General features: G+C 47.2%; 11 protein-coding genes across 11 annotated transcripts; 6 read left to right on the forward strand and 5 right to left on the reverse strand.

The window, feature by feature from the left end:
• Positions 1 to 13: 13 nt before the first annotated feature.
• EV420DRAFT_1636256 (uncharacterized protein) lies at positions 14 to 424 on the forward strand (the record flags this gene model as incomplete). The annotated part of the gene is made up of 1 exon (XM_060476563.1): positions 14 to 424. The coding sequence occupies one exon, from the start codon at positions 14 to 16 to the stop codon at positions 422 to 424; it is 411 nt and encodes a 136-aa protein (XP_060337822.1).
• Positions 425 to 504: 80 nt separating this feature from the next.
• On the forward strand, positions 505 to 1,108 carry EV420DRAFT_672969 (uncharacterized protein). Its single transcript, XM_060483025.1, has one exon. The coding sequence runs from the start codon at positions 600 to 602 to the stop codon at positions 915 to 917; it is 318 nt and encodes a 105-aa protein (XP_060337823.1). The 5' UTR covers positions 505 to 599; the 3' UTR covers positions 918 to 1,108.
• A 1,426-nt stretch (positions 1,109 to 2,534) lies between these two features.
• Positions 2,535 to 4,113, reverse strand: EV420DRAFT_673084 (UNC-like C-terminal-domain-containing protein). Its single transcript, XM_060483027.1, has 2 exons — positions 3,046 to 4,113; positions 2,535 to 2,999 (listed from the first exon to the last, which is right to left on the reverse strand). Exons 1-2 carry the CDS (start codon positions 3,940 to 3,942, stop codon positions 2,739 to 2,741), a joined length of 1,158 nt encoding a protein of 385 aa, XP_060337824.1. The 5' UTR covers positions 3,943 to 4,113; the 3' UTR covers positions 2,535 to 2,738.
• Positions 4,114 to 4,633: 520 nt separating this feature from the next.
• EV420DRAFT_1507814 (uncharacterized protein) lies at positions 4,634 to 5,613 on the reverse strand. Its single transcript, XM_060471394.1, has one exon. The coding sequence runs from the start codon at positions 5,441 to 5,443 to the stop codon at positions 4,643 to 4,645; it is 801 nt and encodes a 266-aa protein (XP_060337825.1). The 5' UTR covers positions 5,444 to 5,613; the 3' UTR covers positions 4,634 to 4,642.
• Positions 5,614 to 7,429: 1,816 nt separating this feature from the next.
• EV420DRAFT_1636259 (glycoside hydrolase family 71 protein) lies at positions 7,430 to 9,145 on the reverse strand (the record flags this gene model as incomplete). The annotated part of the gene is made up of 9 exons (XM_060476564.1): positions 7,430 to 7,783; positions 7,836 to 7,943; positions 7,994 to 8,028; positions 8,078 to 8,225; positions 8,275 to 8,351; positions 8,408 to 8,418; positions 8,474 to 8,861; positions 8,915 to 8,970; positions 9,108 to 9,145. 9 exons carry the CDS (start codon positions 9,143 to 9,145, stop codon positions 7,430 to 7,432), a joined length of 1,215 nt encoding a protein of 404 aa, XP_060337826.1.
• Positions 9,146 to 9,648: 503 nt separating this feature from the next.
• EV420DRAFT_1636260 (uncharacterized protein) lies at positions 9,649 to 10,412 on the forward strand (the record flags this gene model as incomplete). The annotated part of the gene is made up of 5 exons (XM_060476565.1): positions 9,649 to 9,774; positions 9,827 to 9,880; positions 9,935 to 9,979; positions 10,027 to 10,308; positions 10,362 to 10,412. The coding sequence occupies 5 exons, from the start codon at positions 9,649 to 9,651 to the stop codon at positions 10,410 to 10,412; spliced, it is 558 nt and encodes a 185-aa protein (XP_060337827.1).
• A 122-nt stretch (positions 10,413 to 10,534) lies between these two features.
• On the reverse strand, positions 10,535 to 11,116 carry EV420DRAFT_1260285 (Oxo-4-hydroxy-4-carboxy-5-ureidoimidazoline decarboxylase; the record flags this gene model as incomplete). Its single annotated transcript, XM_060467001.1, has 1 exon — positions 10,535 to 11,116. A coding segment is annotated over one exon (582 nt), but the record flags the coding sequence as incomplete, so codon positions are not given.
• A 51-nt stretch (positions 11,117 to 11,167) lies between these two features.
• Positions 11,168 to 12,862, forward strand: EV420DRAFT_1507837 (uncharacterized protein). The gene is made up of 11 exons (XM_060471395.1): positions 11,168 to 11,211; positions 11,249 to 11,265; positions 11,313 to 11,335; positions 11,394 to 11,538; positions 11,590 to 11,611; positions 11,665 to 11,931; positions 11,987 to 12,047; positions 12,098 to 12,119; positions 12,171 to 12,455; positions 12,524 to 12,661; positions 12,727 to 12,862. The coding sequence occupies exons 1-11, from the start codon at positions 11,190 to 11,192 to the stop codon at positions 12,769 to 12,771; spliced, it is 1,047 nt and encodes a 348-aa protein (XP_060337829.1). The 5' UTR covers positions 11,168 to 11,189; the 3' UTR covers positions 12,772 to 12,862.
• Positions 12,863 to 13,316: 454 nt separating this feature from the next.
• Positions 13,317 to 15,519, forward strand: EV420DRAFT_1326123 (BRCA1-associated protein 2-domain-containing protein). Its single transcript, XM_060468748.1, has 5 exons — positions 13,317 to 13,610; positions 13,673 to 13,934; positions 13,988 to 14,093; positions 14,145 to 14,368; positions 14,419 to 15,519. Exons 1-5 carry the CDS (start codon positions 13,358 to 13,360, stop codon positions 15,380 to 15,382), a joined length of 1,809 nt encoding a protein of 602 aa, XP_060337830.1. The 5' UTR covers positions 13,317 to 13,357; the 3' UTR covers positions 15,383 to 15,519.
• A 59-nt stretch (positions 15,520 to 15,578) lies between these two features.
• Positions 15,579 to 17,512, forward strand: EV420DRAFT_1507845 (lariat debranching enzyme, C-terminal domain-containing protein). The gene is made up of 9 exons (XM_060471396.1): positions 15,579 to 15,625; positions 15,674 to 15,827; positions 15,887 to 16,004; positions 16,060 to 16,181; positions 16,231 to 16,316; positions 16,373 to 16,585; positions 16,668 to 16,814; positions 16,865 to 17,144; positions 17,205 to 17,512. Exons 1-9 carry the CDS (start codon positions 15,620 to 15,622, stop codon positions 17,282 to 17,284), a joined length of 1,206 nt encoding a protein of 401 aa, XP_060337831.1. The 5' UTR covers positions 15,579 to 15,619; the 3' UTR covers positions 17,285 to 17,512.
• Positions 17,513 to 18,642: 1,130 nt separating this feature from the next.
• EV420DRAFT_1700365 (WD40 repeat-like protein) lies at positions 18,643 to 20,650 on the reverse strand (the record flags this gene model as incomplete). The annotated part of the gene is made up of 7 exons (XM_060479485.1): positions 18,643 to 19,142; positions 19,199 to 19,517; positions 19,567 to 19,829; positions 19,883 to 20,030; positions 20,080 to 20,213; positions 20,262 to 20,375; positions 20,426 to 20,650. 7 exons carry the CDS (start codon positions 20,648 to 20,650, stop codon positions 18,828 to 18,830), a joined length of 1,518 nt encoding a protein of 505 aa, XP_060337832.1. The 3' UTR covers positions 18,643 to 18,827.
• Between the last annotated feature and the right edge of the window lie 37 nt (positions 20,651 to 20,687).

The raw sequence follows: 20,687 nt of genomic DNA on the forward strand, positions 1-20,687 counted from the left end.
CCCCATATCCACCATGGATTCCTCACCAACTGTGCCTTTGGATGCTCCTTTATTGGAGGCCCTCAAGCCTCTGCTGCCTCTCTTTTCTCAGTATCTCTCTTTTCTATCGGGTGCTACAGCTGCGGGTATTCGAGCAGCACACTGGGCACTTAGCAAAGCCTCGTATCCCATTTTCTCGCCACTTCCAGTATTCATTTACGCCTTCGCGCCGCTCACCGTATTCACACAAGTAACCCTTAATATCGTGGTCTTCACACCGGCGCGGGCCATCCTATCCCTTCTAGAATTCATCTACCCTCTCTATGTCCTCGTGGGCGTTGCCTGCATAACGGGACTGCTAGTCGGCGGAGTAGGAAGACTGTTGACGTTGCGGATACTGGTTTGGGGTGTTGGTTCGCCAGTGGAAAGAAGAAAGGCAGGTTGAGCACTTGGCTGACTGTCTACAATCTGGGTATGTCTGCTGGCTGTTTCGCTCCTGAATGCATACTGATTCTTCTTGACTAGCTAAATGTACTGCCAAAAATCTTTCTTTATCATGCAGGGTTTTACCAACGTTGTAAGTGGTAGCGCTGTCAGGGCCGTTGGTGTCGCTCACCTCAATGACAGACTTCGCTGTCGTCTCTTCACTATTATCCATTGCTTGCCACTGTACTTTACGCTGCACTCGAGTCTCTGAAACGGTTTTATGCATCACTTGTCATCATTCGCCATCGACGTGTGAATCAAATACACTATGCGACGAAGAAAAAATTGTCCCCAGCCACCACCAGAACTACATGTCCCTATTCACTTACTTTCTTGATATTTCCGGTCGTAGAACAGACACTGGAGAGGCTACACCTGCTGACAAGCTCTGTACTTTGATGGAAACCGTCACTCTATATCCAGGGGACACATTCACAACGGGGAAAATTTGAAGGATTGCACGCGACCACTGGCTGGGTTCCGATCTACCTTCAAACCAGAGTCGCTGCGACTACAGCTGCGATAATATAATATTGCTGCTCACCTCTTCTTTCGCTTACGCTCCCCAAGAATATTAGAATCAAATCAAATGGGAAATGATGGTACTTAACTAGAAAATAAGCAATGCTGTAGGTGAGAGAGACTATGCCTTTCCCTATCCTATAATACTACTAACATTAAACCTGCGTTAAGTAAGTGCTAAACAGTTCAGTCAACACAGGACCGTTCTACCTAACTTCCTTGGGCACAACACCAAGGCGACGAAGCTCCCATACATTGTTGTCCATACTAATCACTGACAATTTCTCAAACTTCCTGTTCCGTCTTCGCTGACCAACTAGCCAGAAACAGTGATGACTTGCCGCAGTGTCATTGCCTAGGAGTGTGTATAAGCCATCTGGTATTGGATATAGGACTTTGAATGTATGACCCTTGACAATCAATTTTCCGTGTCGAGGCTTCTCGTTGTTTGTAGTATCGGCCAATCCCTGCACGCCCAAAGATAACGTACACGTATTAGCAGCAATTCAGTCCCCATGAACCCTCAGTACTCAGTCGTCATCTACGTCTCGACGAGTCTTATCAACTCATACAGAGCACACAGTTTATTTGCAAGACGCCAGCTTGACACCCGGTCCCGACTCTCTTTTTCGTTGCAGGGAAAGGTGAAGTCCTGATAGGAACTCCTAATCAGCATGTGGACGGGCCACAAGCAAAAGTATAACTTATGCTGAGTACTAGTCGTGCCATAAATTACCAGCCTCGATGCTAGTCGAAGCCACCGCGTAATACTTATATCGAACGAAGCGACCTTGGAAGGATGACATGGCAAGGGAAGTTCCTTGCTCTCCTCGCTCTCCCGTGTTCTGAATTGCCGTTGGTTCATGGCTTCAATAAACTGCAGGCCGGTCTTACTATCACATCGATTTGATACTAAGAAGTTTTCGCTACCACCTCGAAAAGTCGTCGAAACACCTACACAATTATTTTCGTCATCCTCTCTACGACGGCACCAAGGGCATCTGCTTCCAAACGCAAACCACCAAAAGTTCCTCGAGCCAGATCTCAAGAACTACTCACAACGAATGAGGGGACGAGCGTCACCATTTGGTGTATAGAGATCGTGGCACCCGTCGGTTCAAGTAATGGGCATGTCAGTGAGTCGGGCGAGGTTTCCTTCCCTGCATTCTTGCTCCCTATGGATCTGGGCCGCATCGTTTCAATGGCCACGACGTTCGAAAGATGCGTTCGAGGGGGAGAATTTTCGTTCGGGTTCTTTGGATTTTCCTGGGAGGGAGCCCCGTTTCTTCTTCTTTGAGTAGGACATCTTGTAGAAGTAGTGTACCCTTGACGAAAATAAAGCATCACGTAACAAAACTCGAGCACCTGACAGTGAATTTTTTTCGGCACGAATTACTTTACAAGGAGGGAGGGTTTCAGAAGCCGTGACAATAATGGCGGCGGACTGTGAGTGTCCACCGGTATCCGAAGACAGAAGATCTTGGCGAGAGCGGAATTCGTGAGCGATGTACTTGCGGAGAGATTAACAGTGGAAGGAGAAAATTGCACGGTATCTGCAGAAAGAATATCACTTTCATTCGGAGGAGTCATGCCCTGAGAATAAATGACCTTTGTCGTCGACGCTACAATTTGTGAGCTGGTAAATTTAGTTGTGGGTTCAGAAGTAGCAGGACCAAATTTTGGTGAAGAGCTGCACTCTGGAAGTAGACCAAGATCAACGGTTGGGATAACGGGTTTAGCGATATTCGTTGTTAAAGCATTAACAACCGTAACGGGGTCTGCAGGGGTTTGGACAGGCTCGGGCTCGTCGAGGCGAGTAGCAAGCAACTTTTCTTTTCTTTTACGCGGTGTTCTGTCTCTCGTTGCTCCCATTTCCCTTGATCAAGACGATGAAGGCCGTGAACTCGGAGCAGGGAGATGGGGCAGTAGTACTCGTTGCCGTAGTGGGAGTGAAAGTCTATCCGTATGTACCTGTAAAAGTCGTGGCTTAGCGACGTAGGCGGATGGAAGGACTGTTGGAGGTCAGACGGGGTAATGGTAGTCGCAGTGATGCCTGACCTGTACACCCTGAATATTCTTGGCTCTGTAGGTCCCTGCTACGGTCCAGCCTTCTTCACCTGTCGAGTACGTCTTCGCCACGCTGACAGTAAGGTCCTTAAAAACCCCACTGAAGGGTTCAGAGTTTGCCAGCTGCACGGTGTCGATTTGAACTTCGTCACATAATTCCACAACTAAGAACTGCTTGTCTTTGGAAGTACATGGGCTCAGCATGTACCTATCGCGTTTGTAGGATAGGATGGAAGACGGCGACTTTGCTGAACGATGAGACGCGCGGACACGAGCAGAGCACTCGAGGGCCGCATAATTGAATCTATCCGCTATTGGGACCTGAAAATGGGATGATAGTGGTTCATCCGTAGGATCGTACGAAGCGAACGGTGATGTTTGACCATCGATGCCTGCACACTCCCCGCCATTCTCTTTCCCCTTCTGCTTCTGCTTCTGCAGCTCAGCTTGTTTCTCTTTCGACTCCTCAAAGAAGAGTGGAGCATCTGTATCCGTGGGTTCGACGGGCTCAAGTGAGGTGAGGCAATACACAGGGGGAGCCTCGCGAGATACGGCCGTGGAGATGGCGCAAAAGGAATCATTGAAGGACGTGGGAGACGCTGTGAATACTGACGACGCTAATGCCAACGCCACAAAAGCCGTCGGAAGATTTACCATCATCGTTGGACACAGCGCCGAGAGGTGAGGAAATGGTTGGTACACGTCGACAGGTGGTGTGATTGGGAAACACGTATTCGTATCCAGTATAGAGCTGTCCAGAAGGGCGATGGTAGATTTCGTTCCCGCATTAGGGCTCCAGCGCTTATGGACGAGCATGAAGAGTGCACGGGACCCAATGACACGTCCGACCCAGTGACTCGCTAATATTGTTGACTGTGCGTACACCATGTGTTCTTCACACAATAATCAGAGTGTTTTCGTGACTATGTGATGCGCCTACTGCAGTACGCGCTACTGCAGTAGATATTGCCAGGTAGAACAAGTCTTGACATCCTTTTCTCTGCTGATCAACTTTCACCCCAGGCCAGTGATTGGAAGAAGCACAAAGGTATATACAAACAATAATAGCCTTCAATCAGTATGAATAACTCAAGTATACAACGAGATAAAATACCTGCGAGGTAGTACATACGGCGCCGAGTTTGCCGTGAACCTGATGCAAGGGATGTCGGTAGCGGCGCTTGCGCCGGGTCCCCGATTCTTTCCGATTCCAATAATATAAACATATAAACAATGTTAGCAGTAAACGTGTTTCCGAAGTCAAAAGACTACAGTTATGCAAGCGAGAGCGGACGCCGACGACAGTCAAAAGCTGAAACTGAGCGTGCTGACAAACATTAGTCCTGTGCGACTCGGAAGAAACTTCATGTTGTTCAGGGAGGGCAGGACCTCTTTAAGAACAACCAAGAGACTAAAGCTATCTGCATGTTCGAATCTGAAATACATAATCATCAAAACGGGCCTATAGTATGCTATTCATGAGCAAGGGGACAGAGGAAGGGGGATGGGAAACGGTCAGGCTACCTATGAAAGCTCGTTATGGTGGCAAACTTCAAAAGACACGACTTAAAAGACTGACCAAAGCAAATTAGATAATGAAATGGCTCCAGCATTCCTTCGACATTCTTCTGAAAGCCTCATAATGTTGCACAACTTCTCGCCTAAACTCAGGAACCTCCATTCCTTCGCTCAGACGACGGGAGTGTGGCGCAACTACACACTTGACAACTTTTGTTTTCGAGACAGGGTACTGGGCCATAGCAATGGCATCGCTCAGCTGCCGAGTGACGGGTATTTTGTAAAAAACGGGACGAGTGCCGATCATAGTAATGGCAGGGATTGTCATGGAATCAAGCGGTTCTAAGCCATTGCGATCGCGAGCTACGTTGTTGTATTGGAAAGCAGCAATGGCTTGAGCGATGACCTGCACTTCGGGATCCTTGGTACCGATGGCCGTTTCGTTTTGAATGACAAGGAGAATCGTCATGTTGCCTTGAACCAAACATAGGTTAGTCTCTGCTACACGCCCATCGTCACCGCATATCATGAAAGGAATGGAATAGCGCGATCGCAGAAGAGTCCCTCGTTCTTCGAAACCAAGCAAGCTAAGCAGCTCTTTGGCAAAATCGTTGATTGCTGATTCCTGGTTGGAGCTGGCGTGAGTGGCAATATCTAGGTATTGAAGGAGTCGATAGGTGTGATCTGATAGATTTTCGTCGGGAGGGACAGTAGCGGTCAGGAAAGCAGGATCGATTCCGTCAGGTATTGTGTTGGGCGTGTATCCGAAGAAGTCATCCATGGATTGGCAGTAGACTGCGATGTTATATGCAGCCAATTCATTCGACGTCCAATTGTTGCTAGGCTTGGCAGAACGGATGATATTTGCCATTATAGAGGATTGCGATGAGATGAACGGCTCGGACTCACCGTGATAGCATTGGTGAGACAGCCTCACATTATATCTTTTCAGTGGAGTATTTTCGTTCACGAGCCCGCCTATGACGCGTATTTTGCGTAAATCATCATGACAAATTTGGCTCCTAATTTGACGAGTTGTGTCGTCCTTATCTCGGAAAGAATCGGGGATATTCCGGCCCGTCGTTTCGGAGTCGGCTTGTCCATCCACTACCAACACCAACACTAACACTACTTGAGACCTCGGCATCATGTTTTAAAACTACCTCACTTATACACGATTGAACCTAAGAGTTGGAATCAGAGCCGATGCCATTGGTGATGTGGGTGAATTGAATCAGTTAGTAAATAGTTATGATCAGGACTTCAAAAACTAACAGTAATAAGGGTGCTGCTCGAAAAAGCCTCGCTCGGTGGCGGCAGATGCCGCCACCAGCTCGCATTTTCTCTCAGAATCGCTGTTAGGAGAGCTGAATGGAAGTTCGGCCGAGCAACTCCGTGGAGAGCGTGATAGTAACCTGAGTCACAGTAAACAAAGTGACAAACAAAGAAACTGCCACACCGAGAATCTGACTTTAACAGAAATTTATGTGTGGCGCGCCGTTCAAATTTACCACACATAGAAAGTCCGATGACATTCGGCTCGGGGAGCTGTCAAAAACTCGGCTACCATCCATCCCCTATAAGACCTTCTACTAACGTAGCAGGAATATTCCCTAGCCTGTTATCATACTATACGGACCCCAGACTCGAATCCTTGCATGGATTGCTCGAAAAGGATAGGCTAGCGATATGCGAATCGAAGAAAGGGACCCATAAGTCGGCTAAGCCGGGGTAACCAACTTAAAAGTAAATTAATTTATCTTCATCCGCTACTATCAAGTACTTCCAGCACTCTTGTTACCTTCGATGCTTTCAACTGCAGGTCAATCAAATTTACAGGCTATGCTCGATGATTTTCAACGATTCATGCGTTCTATACCTCGATGTAAACCGTCGCTCTATCATCCAGAAGAAACATTTACCGGCAGACCTCACTGGGAAGCGTTTTGCAAAATCTGAGGTCCTCTGCGTCGAGTCTCAAACTTGTCGGGCGATGATGGTTAAGTTACGCTTCAATCACCAGGCTATACACCACTCATCGTTTCGGATTATATAGATCGAAGCTGTTGTGGACATCATTCGTTCTGTTCTTATGCGGCTTGCCAATCAGTTTGGCACTTACTGAAAACAAAAAGGCCGTCAAAAACACGTGGGTTCCGTGGAAGAGACTATCAATGCGTTATCAGCGAACCGAAAGGTAGTCGCGCCCTTCGCTTTCTCGTACAAGAATGCTGATATTAGTGCAAGTTTTTACAAACCAGACTGCACAGTGCTGTAGACTTGCCCCAATGGGCCCAGGGATTTCTCTCACACTCCCAACAAGAACCTGGATCTCCGTCAAGGCGTGCCCGGTATAGTTCATGCTGCGTACAACGAGTCATTCTCACAATGTCAAAACACAGTGAAAATTCCCGTAAGTCCTATCAGAAGTGTGGTAAGCGACCTAGCTTGCGTGTTAGGACTGTGGATAGTCATGGGAAAGAAACGCAAGATCCAATGGCACATCTAACTCCGCTTCTGATGGATTTCAAAGCTCGGGAACAGAATACGTCGGCGAATCTAGTCTGTGCGTATTTAGAATGTCTCTTACCCAATAACGAGACACCTGCGACGATGAAATGTTCTAGATGTGAGGTGTAGTATTGCATCCGGCAATGTCAGTTTAAGTACGTTACCGCCCTTTTTTGTCTGTGTGTTCACTATACTGATTAGTCCGAACTCAGTGACTGGAAGGAGCACAAACGTATGCGCAAAGAACAAGGCTACGCGTCTCAATCCGTATAATCCATGTATTAATCAAGCGTCCAATGAGATAACTAAGGGCATAAGTAATCGACGACAGTCAAGGATCACTAACTCAGGCACTCAAAGCACCCACTACAGGGTTAAAGTTGTAGTATGAACAATTCGTCGTGATGGGCTGCGGTCCATTTGTCGACTTCACGGTAGCACCGTTGCGAACGAGACTAACAGCAGGAGTCTGATTATCTTCAAATGGGAAATACGCGACCCCCATCGTGAGCTCGCCTCCTTTAGCGGCGAACTCGGTATGGCTGGTGCTGCCTATGTCGACAGCAACGGTTTCATCCTCGGCGAGCATCGCCAAAGCGAACACCGCATCCGCAGGGAAATTGTACATGCGAGGCTGGGTCCCTCCGGAGCATGTCGCTTCGCGGGGATGGACGCGATACCAGAAAACGACTTGGTCCTCCTATAAGATGTTAGCAAGTGCGAATGTTGATGATCACTAATACTTCACATACGGTGATGGTAGGAGCGGAGCCGCTCTTGAAGTAGCTGATGTAGTATTGAGCTACAATTCTCCATGCGGCATGATCAATGCCAGTAACATAGGAGGCAGCATCGTATAGCTGAAAAAAATTTAAAAGTGCTATCTTACAACCAGTTTGATTTTACCTACCGCAACGTTAGGATTGATGTCGCCGGTATAATGAGCTGAAATTGTGAATTGGCGTCCTGCACATAGAAATCAAACGTGGCTTACATTCTGCGTAGTCATTCCAGGTCACGATTTCGACGATATCAGGGCTGCACGCCATTAATGGCCTGCTGCCATCGGTAATTCCACAGAGTATCGCTTTGCTCAACCCAGTTCTGGTCACTGATATCTTTGAATTGCCATGGTGATACAGCTGGAACATATGAGTATCAGGGGGAAGCATTTGTAGTAAACTGACGAACACATGATGTAGGGACCAGTTCGACTTCCCTTGACCGCGGACTTGTAAGATCGGTGTCTACGGTGAGCGTTTCATTGACTGGATGACGCAAGAGGAAGATCAGTGTTTGTTACGGCTTATGACCAGCTACGCACCATCGTTGGGCCTACAGAAGAAACAAAATGAGTGATTGGGAAGCTATGAAGCTAGATATTACATACCAGGACCACCAGTTAGTGAAGCCGTCCACTGACGTGAAGGTAGACAGCATCGTCTCTGCCTGAGATGGGTCCCGGTAAGAAGTCAAGGCGGGCGCGAAAGAAATGTCAATTCCTTGGCCAGAAAGCGTAGACTTTACAGACGCCCAAAAGTCATTTCCGTTGTCCTGGCCAGCACAAGTGGAGACGAGCACGGCGTTATTCCATAGGAATGTGCTTGAAGACGTCGCGTACTTTTCAATTTGGGCGGCAATAGTGTCTGATGACCATGCTCCACTGACAGAGACCATATCAAAAGAGTAGAAGAGCTTAAATCCCGCGGCCTCCGCTGCCGCATACGCGTTTTCGATGCGGTCAGGTTCGTAATCACTGGGACTGGCAACATTCAGGGCTAGATGTAAAGGTTTAGAACAAGTTGTGAGGCTCATAAGCAAGACTCCTCACCAAAACCATCTATACCGATTGACTGAGCAGTAGCGATGTCGTTTGCCCAATCATTCCTGAGAGTATGAGTATGAGTTTTGAACCTGTTTGAAATAGACGTGAGATTATTGACACATCAAGAAGCAAAAGGATAAACCATGAAATGGGACGAAGACATTAGCAGCCGAGACCAGTATTGAGGAGCTGCCCGAACGCAATCGCAGAGCAGATGAGGCGAGACACTGCACCCATTGCAGTATCAGTAGGTTGAACGAAGAAGACTGAAATCTTCGGCGGTCAAATACCTTTTCAACAGTTTTGAAATCAGTGATCCCTCTGAGAATGTGATAATTGAGGACCAGAAGTCCAGATGATGCGGCTGAGTAATACGCGAAGAGTTGCCTACTAGGAGTGTCGGTTTTAATAATTGAACGCTTAATTGAAGAGTGACTGGAAGGGCGAGTAGTAGTAGTAGTAGTAGTCGCACTGGCAAACGGTCCCTATCAAGGGAACAGCCAATGTTTTCTACGCCGTTGTTGACAAACAAGTCAACATCGTAGACCGCGAAGAACCCATGCCACTGCGAGAGTGATCGCCTATTTTTTCGTTTACCAATTACCAACACGTGATGAGTGGCGCGTCGCGCAAACTCCGAAGGTTGAAGTTGACCTGGATCCGCAACGTCCCTCTTTCCACCGAATAATTATCTTCAACTTCAACTTGCTAATTTTATGCCTTTTTCAAAGTAGCTATCGATGTCGGGAACGTTGTACGATATCCTAGGAGTTTCCACCAATGCGACGCAGGAAGAAGGTATACCGATATCGTTCTCGACTACTCGTGTACTGGTACAGAAATTTAACGAATGTTTCATGTGGACAGTTCGCAGGGCATACAAGCAGAAAGCACTTGAAACCCATCCGGATAAGCTAGACCTTGGCTCCTCTGAAGGAGGAAAAGCAGGCAGCTAAGGCCCGATTCTACAAGGTAGCGTATGTCTGCTACCAAATCATGGTGCTACTTACAACGTTTCATCTCCAGGTCCAGGAAGCTCTAGAGGTCCTGAGTGATCCGGTTAAACGAACGGTGAGGCAACCATTGGCAACCGCTTTTTGTTTCTCACTATCTGCCAGCACTATAATCTCCGTACGAGAATCATTTCTCGCGGGTTTAAGCCAGTTCTATCGGAAGAACATGCCCGCCGGTTGCGAGAGCGTGATGCATGGGTCAAGCAGCAGAAAGAGGTCCATGAAATGCGACTGAAGGAAATTAGAGAACGGAATCAACAGCTCAAGGAACAGGCGGAGGCACGTCTGCGGGAGGCAGAGGAGAGAGGTGCACTGGTGCAGAAGATGCTGGAAGAGATGGACAATATTCACCCTGAATGGCGTATAAGGAAACAGAATGTTCTCATGGTGTGTTTCCTTGTTGCTACACCACGAGAGCCGATTAACAAGCCTTGCCCTAGCGACGAGCAGCACGTCTGAGCTCTGCGTCTGCAGCTAAACGCGCAACTTGACTATTTCGGACAAGTATGGCATCTGGATCCTGTAACTGGAAATTTTCTGTATTTACTGGATGATTCTGCTGTATGTATTTAGCTGACGATGGTGACAGTACATGGACTATACGAGCCTTGCTTCATTCTACCCCCAATGCACCTAGTCTGCTCTTCGCGATGAGACCAATATCCACCACTGCTCTGTCAAGCTCTGAAATCCAACTAGGGCTCCCTACCGTAACGGGTTCGATATCGACAAGTACTGGATCGTCGAGTGATAAAGAATGCCCGATGCCCAACTTGTCCTCCATTTCCTCTGCAATAGCTGCCCTCGTTCTTCCATTGACAAATGTGATGTATATCAGACCGGGATATTTCTTCTCATAGCATGCATTCAAGTGCGCTAACCGTGCCAGAACCTCTGGCGGTGTAGCCGCAGTTGTCGACGTCGCTCCTTGTTCATTGGCACTGAGCTTGGAGATATTCTTGCTCTCTCCGATTCTGGGATGCCCTGCAATAAACTGTGCCTTCATATCATGTTCCCAGGTGCCTACTTGGCTGAGCGAGATATCGATGAGCTGGGAGTACGAACGCAGTGGTGGGAGCGTGGGCAGGATCCCGGTAAGCTGGGGACAAAGATTTGAGATGAGGATTGGGGAATGTTCGAAGAGTATGGTGAGTGTATCGGCAAGGGAATGCCCAGTCTGTATTTGTTCGAGAGAGGAGTATCATCACGTTGTATCGGGCCGTCAAAGCCGTCAAGTTTCTGACATCATCGATCAACACTCCTTAATAATGGCCACCACTGAACCTCTCAGTATTTCGCTGGGGAATTATCTCAACTGGTAAAATAGCCAGCGCTTTTGTCAAAGTATGTATCATTTATCTCTATGAGGTCTAGCTAAAGTTTATTTGAAGGATTTACTAGTAGACCCGAAAACGTTCGCAGGGATAGTGTACAACCTTTACATACAGCTGCTAATAAGGTCCTTTGGTCAGCCGCGATGTCCACGATCTAATTCACAAAGTAGTGGCTGTGGGCTCAAGGACCACCGAGAAAGCTCAAGAATTTATTAACACAAACGCCGGGGGTGCCTCGTCGATCAAAGCGTATGGATCCTATGAAGAGGTTTACGCTGATAAGGTGCGTCAATCATGTCTGGTTACTATAAATTACATTCGAGTTGTCACCTAGGACGTTGATGCTGTTTACATTGGTGCATTTATCTTGGCTCTTTTACCCGGCTCGAAGGAATTAAACTATGTCCAGGAACACCCCATACTTATCACTACCTGAACGCCCTCGACGCTATCAAAGCTGGTAAACACGTTCTATGCGAGAAGCCTGTTACTAGTAATGGTCATGAACTTCGGGCCCTTCTATCCGCTGCAGATGACCAGGGCGTTTTCTTCATGGAGGCAGTTTGGACGAGATTCCAGCCTCTCAGCTTGGAGGTCAAGAAGCTCATCGACGGTGGAACTCTAGGACCTCCGGTAGTACTCCAGGCTGATCTGTCTGGAAACTTTAATATCCAAAGTTTGTTTTGTTTTGATATCCTCCTGAACACGTTCTCAATCACCGATGATTACAGACATTCCTAAGACACATCGCATACTGGACCCTGCTTTGGGAGGAGGCGCTTTGCTTGACCTGTAAGTACCAGTAGAAATTGTGTGACGGCCCTTCAATCACGTTTTGATAGCGGGCCTTATCCCCTTGTCTGGGTAGTTCAATTTCTTCTCACAACCACTATTGCGCTGATATTTATTACGAAGGCAATCATGGCGTTATATGAGCATCACGACAATAAACTATCAGTCCCATCTGTTTCTGCATCTATGCTCAAGACGCCCCTGACTGGTGTAGATTCGAATACATCATTCACGCTTACCTTTGATGCAGCTAACCTTCGCGCTCAAGCCGTGCTTAGCTGCAGTATTAACCTGAGTCCCATCAATCCTGGCGTTACCATCCGTTTCGAACGAGGTATCATCAAGATATCTCCTCCGATTTATTGTCCGAAAGAATACACTGTGGAGTATTTCGATGACAAAGGATCAGTGACTGAAGGAGGAGAAAAGGGCTTTTGAATATGTTGGAGGTGAGAACTTGTAGCTCGCTCATTAAGTTACCCATTCATGGCCTATGTCAAGTGGGATGGCATTTCGAGGCCGATGAGGTTGCTAGGTGTGTTCGAGATGGCAAGAATCAAAGTTCGCTTTGGGGTCACAATAAGAGCTTGTTGGAAATGGGTATCTTTGACGAGGTAGGTATAGACTTGCTGGATGGACATGTTCTGAGACCGATTCACCATCCAGGTTCGTAAACAAGGAGGATACAAGATTCCCTCCGGGAGTTGAAAAGGTCGTTGAGTGAAGTACAGGACCATCTCTAGCTCTCGTCGTTGAATGGACGCTAAATGTATGATTATGGATAAGAAATACACAATTTCGTAAGGATTTCTGAATACAAAACCTAGAAGGAACCAGTACAAAGTACCGAACTCGTGGTTAAACTAAGCAAATTCAGGCTGTTCCCTCTCAATTCTCAGCTGGGAACTCTGTTTCTTCTCTCTTTCCCTTCGCTCTCTGAAGTAATCCAATTTCCATTTTACCGGTCTCCGTACGGAGGTGCAGAGGTTGCATAGGGACGTTGGGGGATGCGGTGTTCCCACGCGGTTCGACAGCAGCACACAGAATAAAAACGACGATTCAGAGCGAATAGGGACGCTTCCCGCCAATTCCTTGTTCTCAAATACTACTAGATAGTATGGGGGTTGACTTGGTTTGAGCTTCGTAGTGCAGTTGTTTGTATCTATGCATCCGGCGTGCCTGAAGGTGAGTACCGTGTAATGAGATGAGATCGTCCTGTTTGTGATCGCGACAGATTTGGGTCCGATATGCTGACAAAGCATCCCCTACCTTCACCAGAACTTTCAAGAACCTGGTATGCCAATTCTGGCATGCTAGCTGTCATGCGAGGATATCATATTCGAATCATCATATCATCGAAGAAAGACTTGCCAGACACCGCTGTTCCCCCAGCTTTCTTTCAGCATCTTCCATCTCACAAACCCATTCCGACTACTCGTCGTAACGCTACATTCAACCCCTGGAACAAGGATTACCGCTTTGGACCCATACGTTTAGATTGGTCGGACAGAATGAGCTCATCTTCCTCGAATGCTGTAGGAAAAGAAAAGGCGCATAGTCACGGTGAGTCTCATTTGGTCCCATGCCGCGTATTTCCTCAAGTGTTGGTTGACATCGTAGTACAGAACCTGCGGTAGCAACATTTGTACCAAGTGACACTCAGCTAGCAACTGGGTCGACCAATTTACCGGAAGGGATAGTTCACGTCTTTCGGGAGTCCGCCAAACAGCCCGACGAGCAGGATACCTCCACCTTCACCAGGTCTAATGCCAACACAGATGGGATCATGCTAGGCGTGTTGGCTGTACCATCGTGGATGACACCATCCGATTTCCTCGCTTTTGTAGCTCCAGCCGCTGAAAGTATATCTCACTTGCGTATGATTCGGTTCGTAGGGTCTTCTTGTTATTCTATTTACTTTATTCAAGCCCCCTTCGTAGGGACTCTGCTCCAAATCGCTCGATAGTCGTTATCAAGTTTCCGAAATTGGAGGATGCCACTGAGTTTATTGAGGCATATAACGGCAAGCCATTCAACTCTATGGAGGTAGGGTATCACCTACTTTACATCTTAACGAATTTGACATTCTACTGCCAGCCAGAAATATGCCACGTTGTTCATGTTTTGTCTGTGAATGTAGAGATGGACGACCATGTATCGCATTCAATATCACGTCTTACTTCTGGTCTGGGACCATCATATGAACTACCTACATGTCCTGTCTGTTTGGAACGGATGGACTCCGCAGTCACCGGACTGATTACTGTTCCGTGCTCTCACACATTCCACTGCATGTGTCTGAGCAAATGGGGCGATAGCAGGTACGTGGAGCTCAATGTCGCTAGGCATGTAATAACGGCTTGTTTTGCAGGTGCCCCGTATGCCGATATTCTCAGACGCTTCTTACATCCCATCCGGCGTCTTCCTCGTCTACTCGTTCCATCCCCTTTGCAAATCCTTCTACATACTCTCTGTCGTCATGTTCATCTTGCTCGTCTACTGCCAACCTCTGGATTTGTCTTATATGCGGCAATATTGGCTGCGGTAGATATGGCCGTGCCCATGCTCAGGAACATTATCAGTTGACGACACATCTCTACTCATTGGAACTGGAAACACAACGTGTCTGGGACTATGCCGGAGACGGATATGTTCACCGTCTCATTCAAAACAAAGCTGACGGGAAGCTAGTAGAGCTCCCTAGCGCAGCCTCATCCATGGGCACGAGTCCAAGAGAGGGAGGTTTAGGACCGAGCCCTGCCGACGCGCTCAGTGCCGAAAAGATAGAAGCCATCGGAATCGAGTACTCCTACCTGTTGACCTCGCAGCTGGATTCTCAAAGGTCTTACTATGAGGACCAGACGGCAGAGCTGAAAGCCCAAGTTAATGATCTGAAGCAGATAGTATCGAAGCTCACTGCCGACTTTGAGAATGCTCAGACGGATATGAGGGAGCGGGAGCATCGAAGAATGAAAGAAGAGGAAGCGCGCGTGGCAGAGTTGACCAAAGACAAAACTAAGGCTGAGAGTCGAGCAGATACTATGTCTCAATTGGCCAAGAGGTTAAAGAAAGAACTAGATGAGGAGAGAGCAGTGAGTGAAGGCTTGATGAAGAATTTGGAGAAGATGAAGGAGAAGGTGGAAGCTGGGAACACGCAGTCTGCGGAGGCTCAAGCTAAGATCAGGGATTTGGAGGATCAGCTTCGCGATGTGATGTTTTATCTGGAGGCGAAGACTCATATTGAGAATGGGGACGGCGTTGCTGGAGAGGCTCTTGGCGGAACCATTCAAGTTCCTTCACCATCGACTACCAAGAAAAAGTCTCGGAAAGGATGACACTGTTGTCCATGGGTAGAGTCCAGTGTTCACAATTTGAAGGGGCGGTATAACCAGTAGCTTATGTATACTATGTTGCAAACGGCGCATAAATAATGTTATTCTAGCCCAATTCCAGCTCTATTGCAGAATTCCAGCTCCGGGCCGTTAAGCCGTTAAACTGACTCCTAAGGTTAGGGTGACTTAGCTTCCTTCCAACGACAACCACCACGATCCTCCCCATCACGAACACGCGTAATGAAGGTATTCCTTGTTTAAATTGTTATAACTTCCGTGTTGATCTTAAGATAGGTGGCAGTCGAAGGATGTTGCCACGGCGAGCTTGATGACATCTACGCGCACATCTCCAAGTTAGAAACGCAATATGCGTATAAAGTCAATCTTCTTCTTATTTGCGGCGATTTTCAGGCCGTGAGGAATCATCGCGACTTGCAATGCATGGCCTGTTCCAAATAAGTACAAGGCCTTGCAGACATTCTACAAGTGCATTCTACTCCTTTAGAGCCCATTTATCGCACTCACAGCCGTATAACCTAGGATATTATACCGGTGAGAAGACAGCTCCCATCCTCACTATCATCATTGGGGGAAACCATGAAGCGTCGAACTACATGTGGGAACTGTACGTCGACTTTTCATCGTTCTGAATGGTGACGCTGAAGTTGATGTGATTCTAGTTATCATGGCGGATGGGTAGCTCCTAATATCTACTTCCTCGGACATGCCGGATGTGTCCAGGTGAATGGCATACGTATCGCTGGTATATCAGGGATATTTAAGGGATATAACTTCTCATCAGGTAAAGTGGCTGTCATTCTCTAGTTTCGTTAACTTCACACCTCATGTAGGAAGCTACGAAAAAATACCATACGACTCCAGTACGATCAGAAGCATATATCACATTCGCGAATTTAATATTCGAAGGCTCTCTCTTGTCTGTCTCCTGCATACTATATTTTCACTGCATTTTTCACCGATTGTCGTGCTTAGCTCTCAAACCCTGATGTCGTCCTGTCTCATGACTGGCCACAATCCATAGATCAGCACGGAGACGTACGAAACCTCATCAGACGCAAGGCACACTTTCGTTCAGAGATAGAGCAGGGTACATTTGGCGCCCCGCCGCTTATGGGACTTCTTCGCACGCTCAAGCCTTGTTGGTGGTTTGCGGCGCACATGCACGTACGATTTGAGGCAACCGTTGTTCATAGTGCCGGTCCTCCTGCTAAAGCTGACAATCCCGATGAAATAACCATCGATGATGAAGATATCGATGGACCTCCAGGCGGAGCCACCACGAACCAATCCGGACGAAATATCTTTGGATGACGAGGAAGTCGAAGTCGTGGCGCCTCCGCCAATACCTGCATCCCGATCTGAAACTAAATACCTTGCGTTGGATAAATGTATGCCCAAAAAGCAGTTTCTGGAGGTATGGATCCAATAGTCATGCGTTCTTTTGTAGTTTAATCCTATTGTCAGGTTGTTGATATACCTTCGCCGAAAGATGTATCAGACGAACCGCCAGTCTTATGCTTCGACCCTGAATGGCTGGCTATCACGCGAGCCTTCAATCCTTGGTTCTCTACTACACGATATCAACGTCCATTCCCTGACGAGGCAGAGGCGCGTGAAATGGTTCACAAGGAACTGGAATGGGTGAAAGAGAACGTCGGCTCAGAAAAAACAGTCGAGTCATGTCAGCAGTTCTGCGTAACCGCACCTGGGCCGGGCAGTGAGGGTGACCAGAAGTTTGAACAGCGTCAGTAATTCTGTTCCAGTTGTGTCAACATGTTGGCTGATCCCTTCTTTTTATTGATAGCGGCTATGTTTCCTAATCGACAAACTCGTAGCCTTTGCCAGCTACTGGGAATAGAGGATAAAATCAATAAGGGTGTCTGATGTATAGTTTTCTACCTTTTGTCTCTGAGCTCTGTCGTTTGTCGCAATTTTGGAACACTTTATAAAATTTAAGGAATGATGTGGTTGGGTGCCATTGTGAAGATGATGATGAACGTGGACATTGGTAGGCTCTGATTGAGTTCCGAGGAATGCCTGTTACAGGTCAAATTTATATAGACCAGAACAAAACAGCTCATTTTTAACTACTGTGCTATCCAAACTGAGCTGGCTTGATTGATACTATATCCCCGACCAAACACCAGGCCAGACCGAGCAACATATACCGGGGTGGGATCCTGATGATACATGTTCCACGAGACTCCCAGACCCCGAGTGCTATGTGCGTTCCTAGAGAAGCAGTGTCCGTAAATAACATACTAAGTACAACTCGGAAGTGGATCTGATCTGTGTACTAGAACTGGGCTATTTTGGAAGAATCTTGCCACTACAACGAGTGGGCCTCATGGAACGCAACGATCTCCGCTACAAATCGTCGCGTTCAACGGGTGGCAGGTCAGTCTGCAGATACATTGGAGATGATGACTGTATGCTGAGATGAGGTGCGTTGTTGCCATACATCCACAAGGATCTTGGTGGTTCCTGCGCTGCTCCAATTGAAGCGCTTGGCGGTCGGAGGTAACGCTATATTCGGATGATAAAACCTTTTAGACCGCATGGAATGGGTACACTTCGCCATGTTCGAGGTGAGATGCTGCGATGATATCGTCGTTGCGGCTAGTAGGGGGCTACATCATGCATTGTCCCTGTATATAGTACACGGAGAGATGTACCTTCGTGGTACCATCCAAACGTGAATATCTTTCCGCGTGAGAATAGAAGACTGATAATACTGTTACATACATATCGCATCTGAGCAACACTAAATTTAGTGCCCACAGTTACAAAGATGGTGTTATTGGACTTTCAACGTTTAGCTTACACGGAAGTTAATCTTACCCATTATCCACTTCGCGCGCCATAGGGCTAGATTCGAGATCTATGACAGGATCATCAGTTGGTGGAGGAGAACAGATCTGGACATCTCTGCAGGTGAGCTGAGACAAAAAATGACCCATGCGCAAGGTCGAGATATGCATAACGGTCGTCGCCTTGGAAAACGACATTCATTCATGTGCTGTACACTCCCGTATGTGACTACAAAGGTTACGGAAATGAAGATCAGATATTGAAGCAGAGAAGTCCTCGTATGATAGATCAGTTGCTTGGCTGGAAACTCCGTTTATATATCACCACCTTTATCGTTCATACCGTTGAAATAATGTCGCAAAAAAGGTGGAAGGCTATATAACAGTTAATAATAACGAACTGATCCGAGGAACTCTTTACCACCTCCTAGATTGCGTATTGAATACGGAAAAATCGGACTTGGCTCAGTGCTGAACATTGAATGTACTGGAAATGGTGATGGTGACAAGATGGATATAATATGCACATCTAGGTTGTCCACTATAGAATCAGTAAGCGTCGCTGTACCCGGAAGGACAACAACGCACAAGATTATACAGATATTTGATATTTCTAACTACGTGTTTGTCCGACCACGTTTACGGGGCCTGTCGCTTTCCGCAGAGGGTGCGACATCACCAGGACTCTTCGCTTTGGTTTGGCCTATAATGCGTTGAACAACGGTATCCCACATCGTATCATTCAGCCCTTTTGCCTTCCCAAGCTGCTCTCTAAGATGGACTACTTCGGCCTCGAGGGTCGTCACCCTAGAACTCAAAGAAGCTGCGTCTTGATCTGCTTCTCCTTCGCGCGAGGCCAAAGGCTTGATAAAGAATTCCTGGTCCCGAAGGAGAGACGATGAAGGGTAAAATGCCGTTTCATCTTCGTATTCCTGAAACGGTGTAATTAAATAATGATATATGTATGATAAATGTGAAGAAGTCATACCGCATTTCTAGGAGGAAAAAGAAGGGACACCTCATGCGTATCGCGTGTTTTCGCATCTCGCATCCTCTGGAAAGGAAGCACCGGCTTCACTGGGATGGCATCTCGAGCATCTGTGAAATTCATGCTAAGACTGATATGGCCAATCAGGTCAGGCGGTTTGAGCATGGTGGCGAGGTAAGTTATTGAAAACCCTTTGTGCGTAGAAATAGCACGTAGTAGCTGATGAGATGCGATATCATAAATGTGGATTAACCCCAAGGAAGTTCCGACCAGTAGAAGAGAGCCAGTAAAAGAAATCGAGAGACAAGTAACGTCTTGGCTAGAGAGAAGTGTCAGTCACAGGTCCAGCCAGGATTGCTGAAACTAACCCAGTGGATATCAGCCTTTTGTTCGAAGGGATAGGTCCTTCATCATCAATACGAATGATGTCATGGACACCAGCGCCACCGATGGCTTCCATGGTGCGCCCTTTCATTGTGTCTTTCGACTGTCTGAAGAGGTTCATCTGATATACGGACCCATCTGATGATGCAGCGAAAAACAAGCGTTCCGTAGGGTCCCAGGCAAGGCAAGTGATTGCTTTGGGAAACTGAAAGACAGTCAAAAGCGATTTGGACGACAGATCCCACAGCTGAAAACGCGTCAGAGGGCATTGGACTTGGATCCCAGCGAAAAAAAAAATACCTTGACTGAATGGTCAATAGACGCAGTCAGAACTCTGCAAGTTGGAAATATACCAAGGCCGCAGATAATATCAGTGATCGAGAGGGTATGATCGGCCAAGGTGCAGTAAGGCAAGACGAGTTCGTTTTGTAAATCGTCGTCCAACAATCTATAGAAAAGTTAAAGCTGTCAAGAATTCTGACTGGGTTCATATTGACCTGGATACGGACCAGACGCTCACGCCAGAGTCCTGGCTGCCCGATATCAATGCAGCACCATCTTGGGTAAATCGCAGCACTGTTACTTCGCGGTAATGCGCGTCCCACGAGTTAAAAAGAACACCAGAGGATACCTTTTTGAATGAGATGGGCCTATGCATTGGACAAGAATATTAACTTACCTCCCACAGATATATCCGACCAGTAGATGTCCCTCCAGCGGCGTATTCTCCCCTATGATCCACTGCAATACAAGACAACTTTTCTGGTAATACCATTTTTAAGCTGATTTGATCCTACTGACGCTATTGAATTCGCTGCGTCACTAGGAGAAAGAATGACGAACCTTTTGGAAGTTATACACGTTAAGCAGTGGTTTATCCGGTTGTGCAGCTAAGACGAAGCCTCCCTGAGAATCGCCAGACTCGACGAATGCCGTACAGTGTGTACCAGCATTAGTCTGCTTGAAAGAGGACAAGGGAGTTCCCGTTTGTATGTCGTGAATGGCGATGGTGCCAGGGCCATTTGAGGCGGATGCCGTGGCACAAAATATAGTTTCATGGAGGTGCATGATTTGAGCAATTTGCCGTCGAAAAAAATCGTCGACG

The sequence above is a fragment of the Desarmillaria tabescens genome (genome assembly GCF_030435595.1).
Source record: "Desarmillaria tabescens strain CCBAS 213 chromosome Unknown EV420scaffold_3, whole genome shotgun sequence".
Classification (NCBI taxonomy): Eukaryota; Fungi; Basidiomycota; class Agaricomycetes; order Agaricales; family Physalacriaceae; genus Desarmillaria; species Desarmillaria tabescens.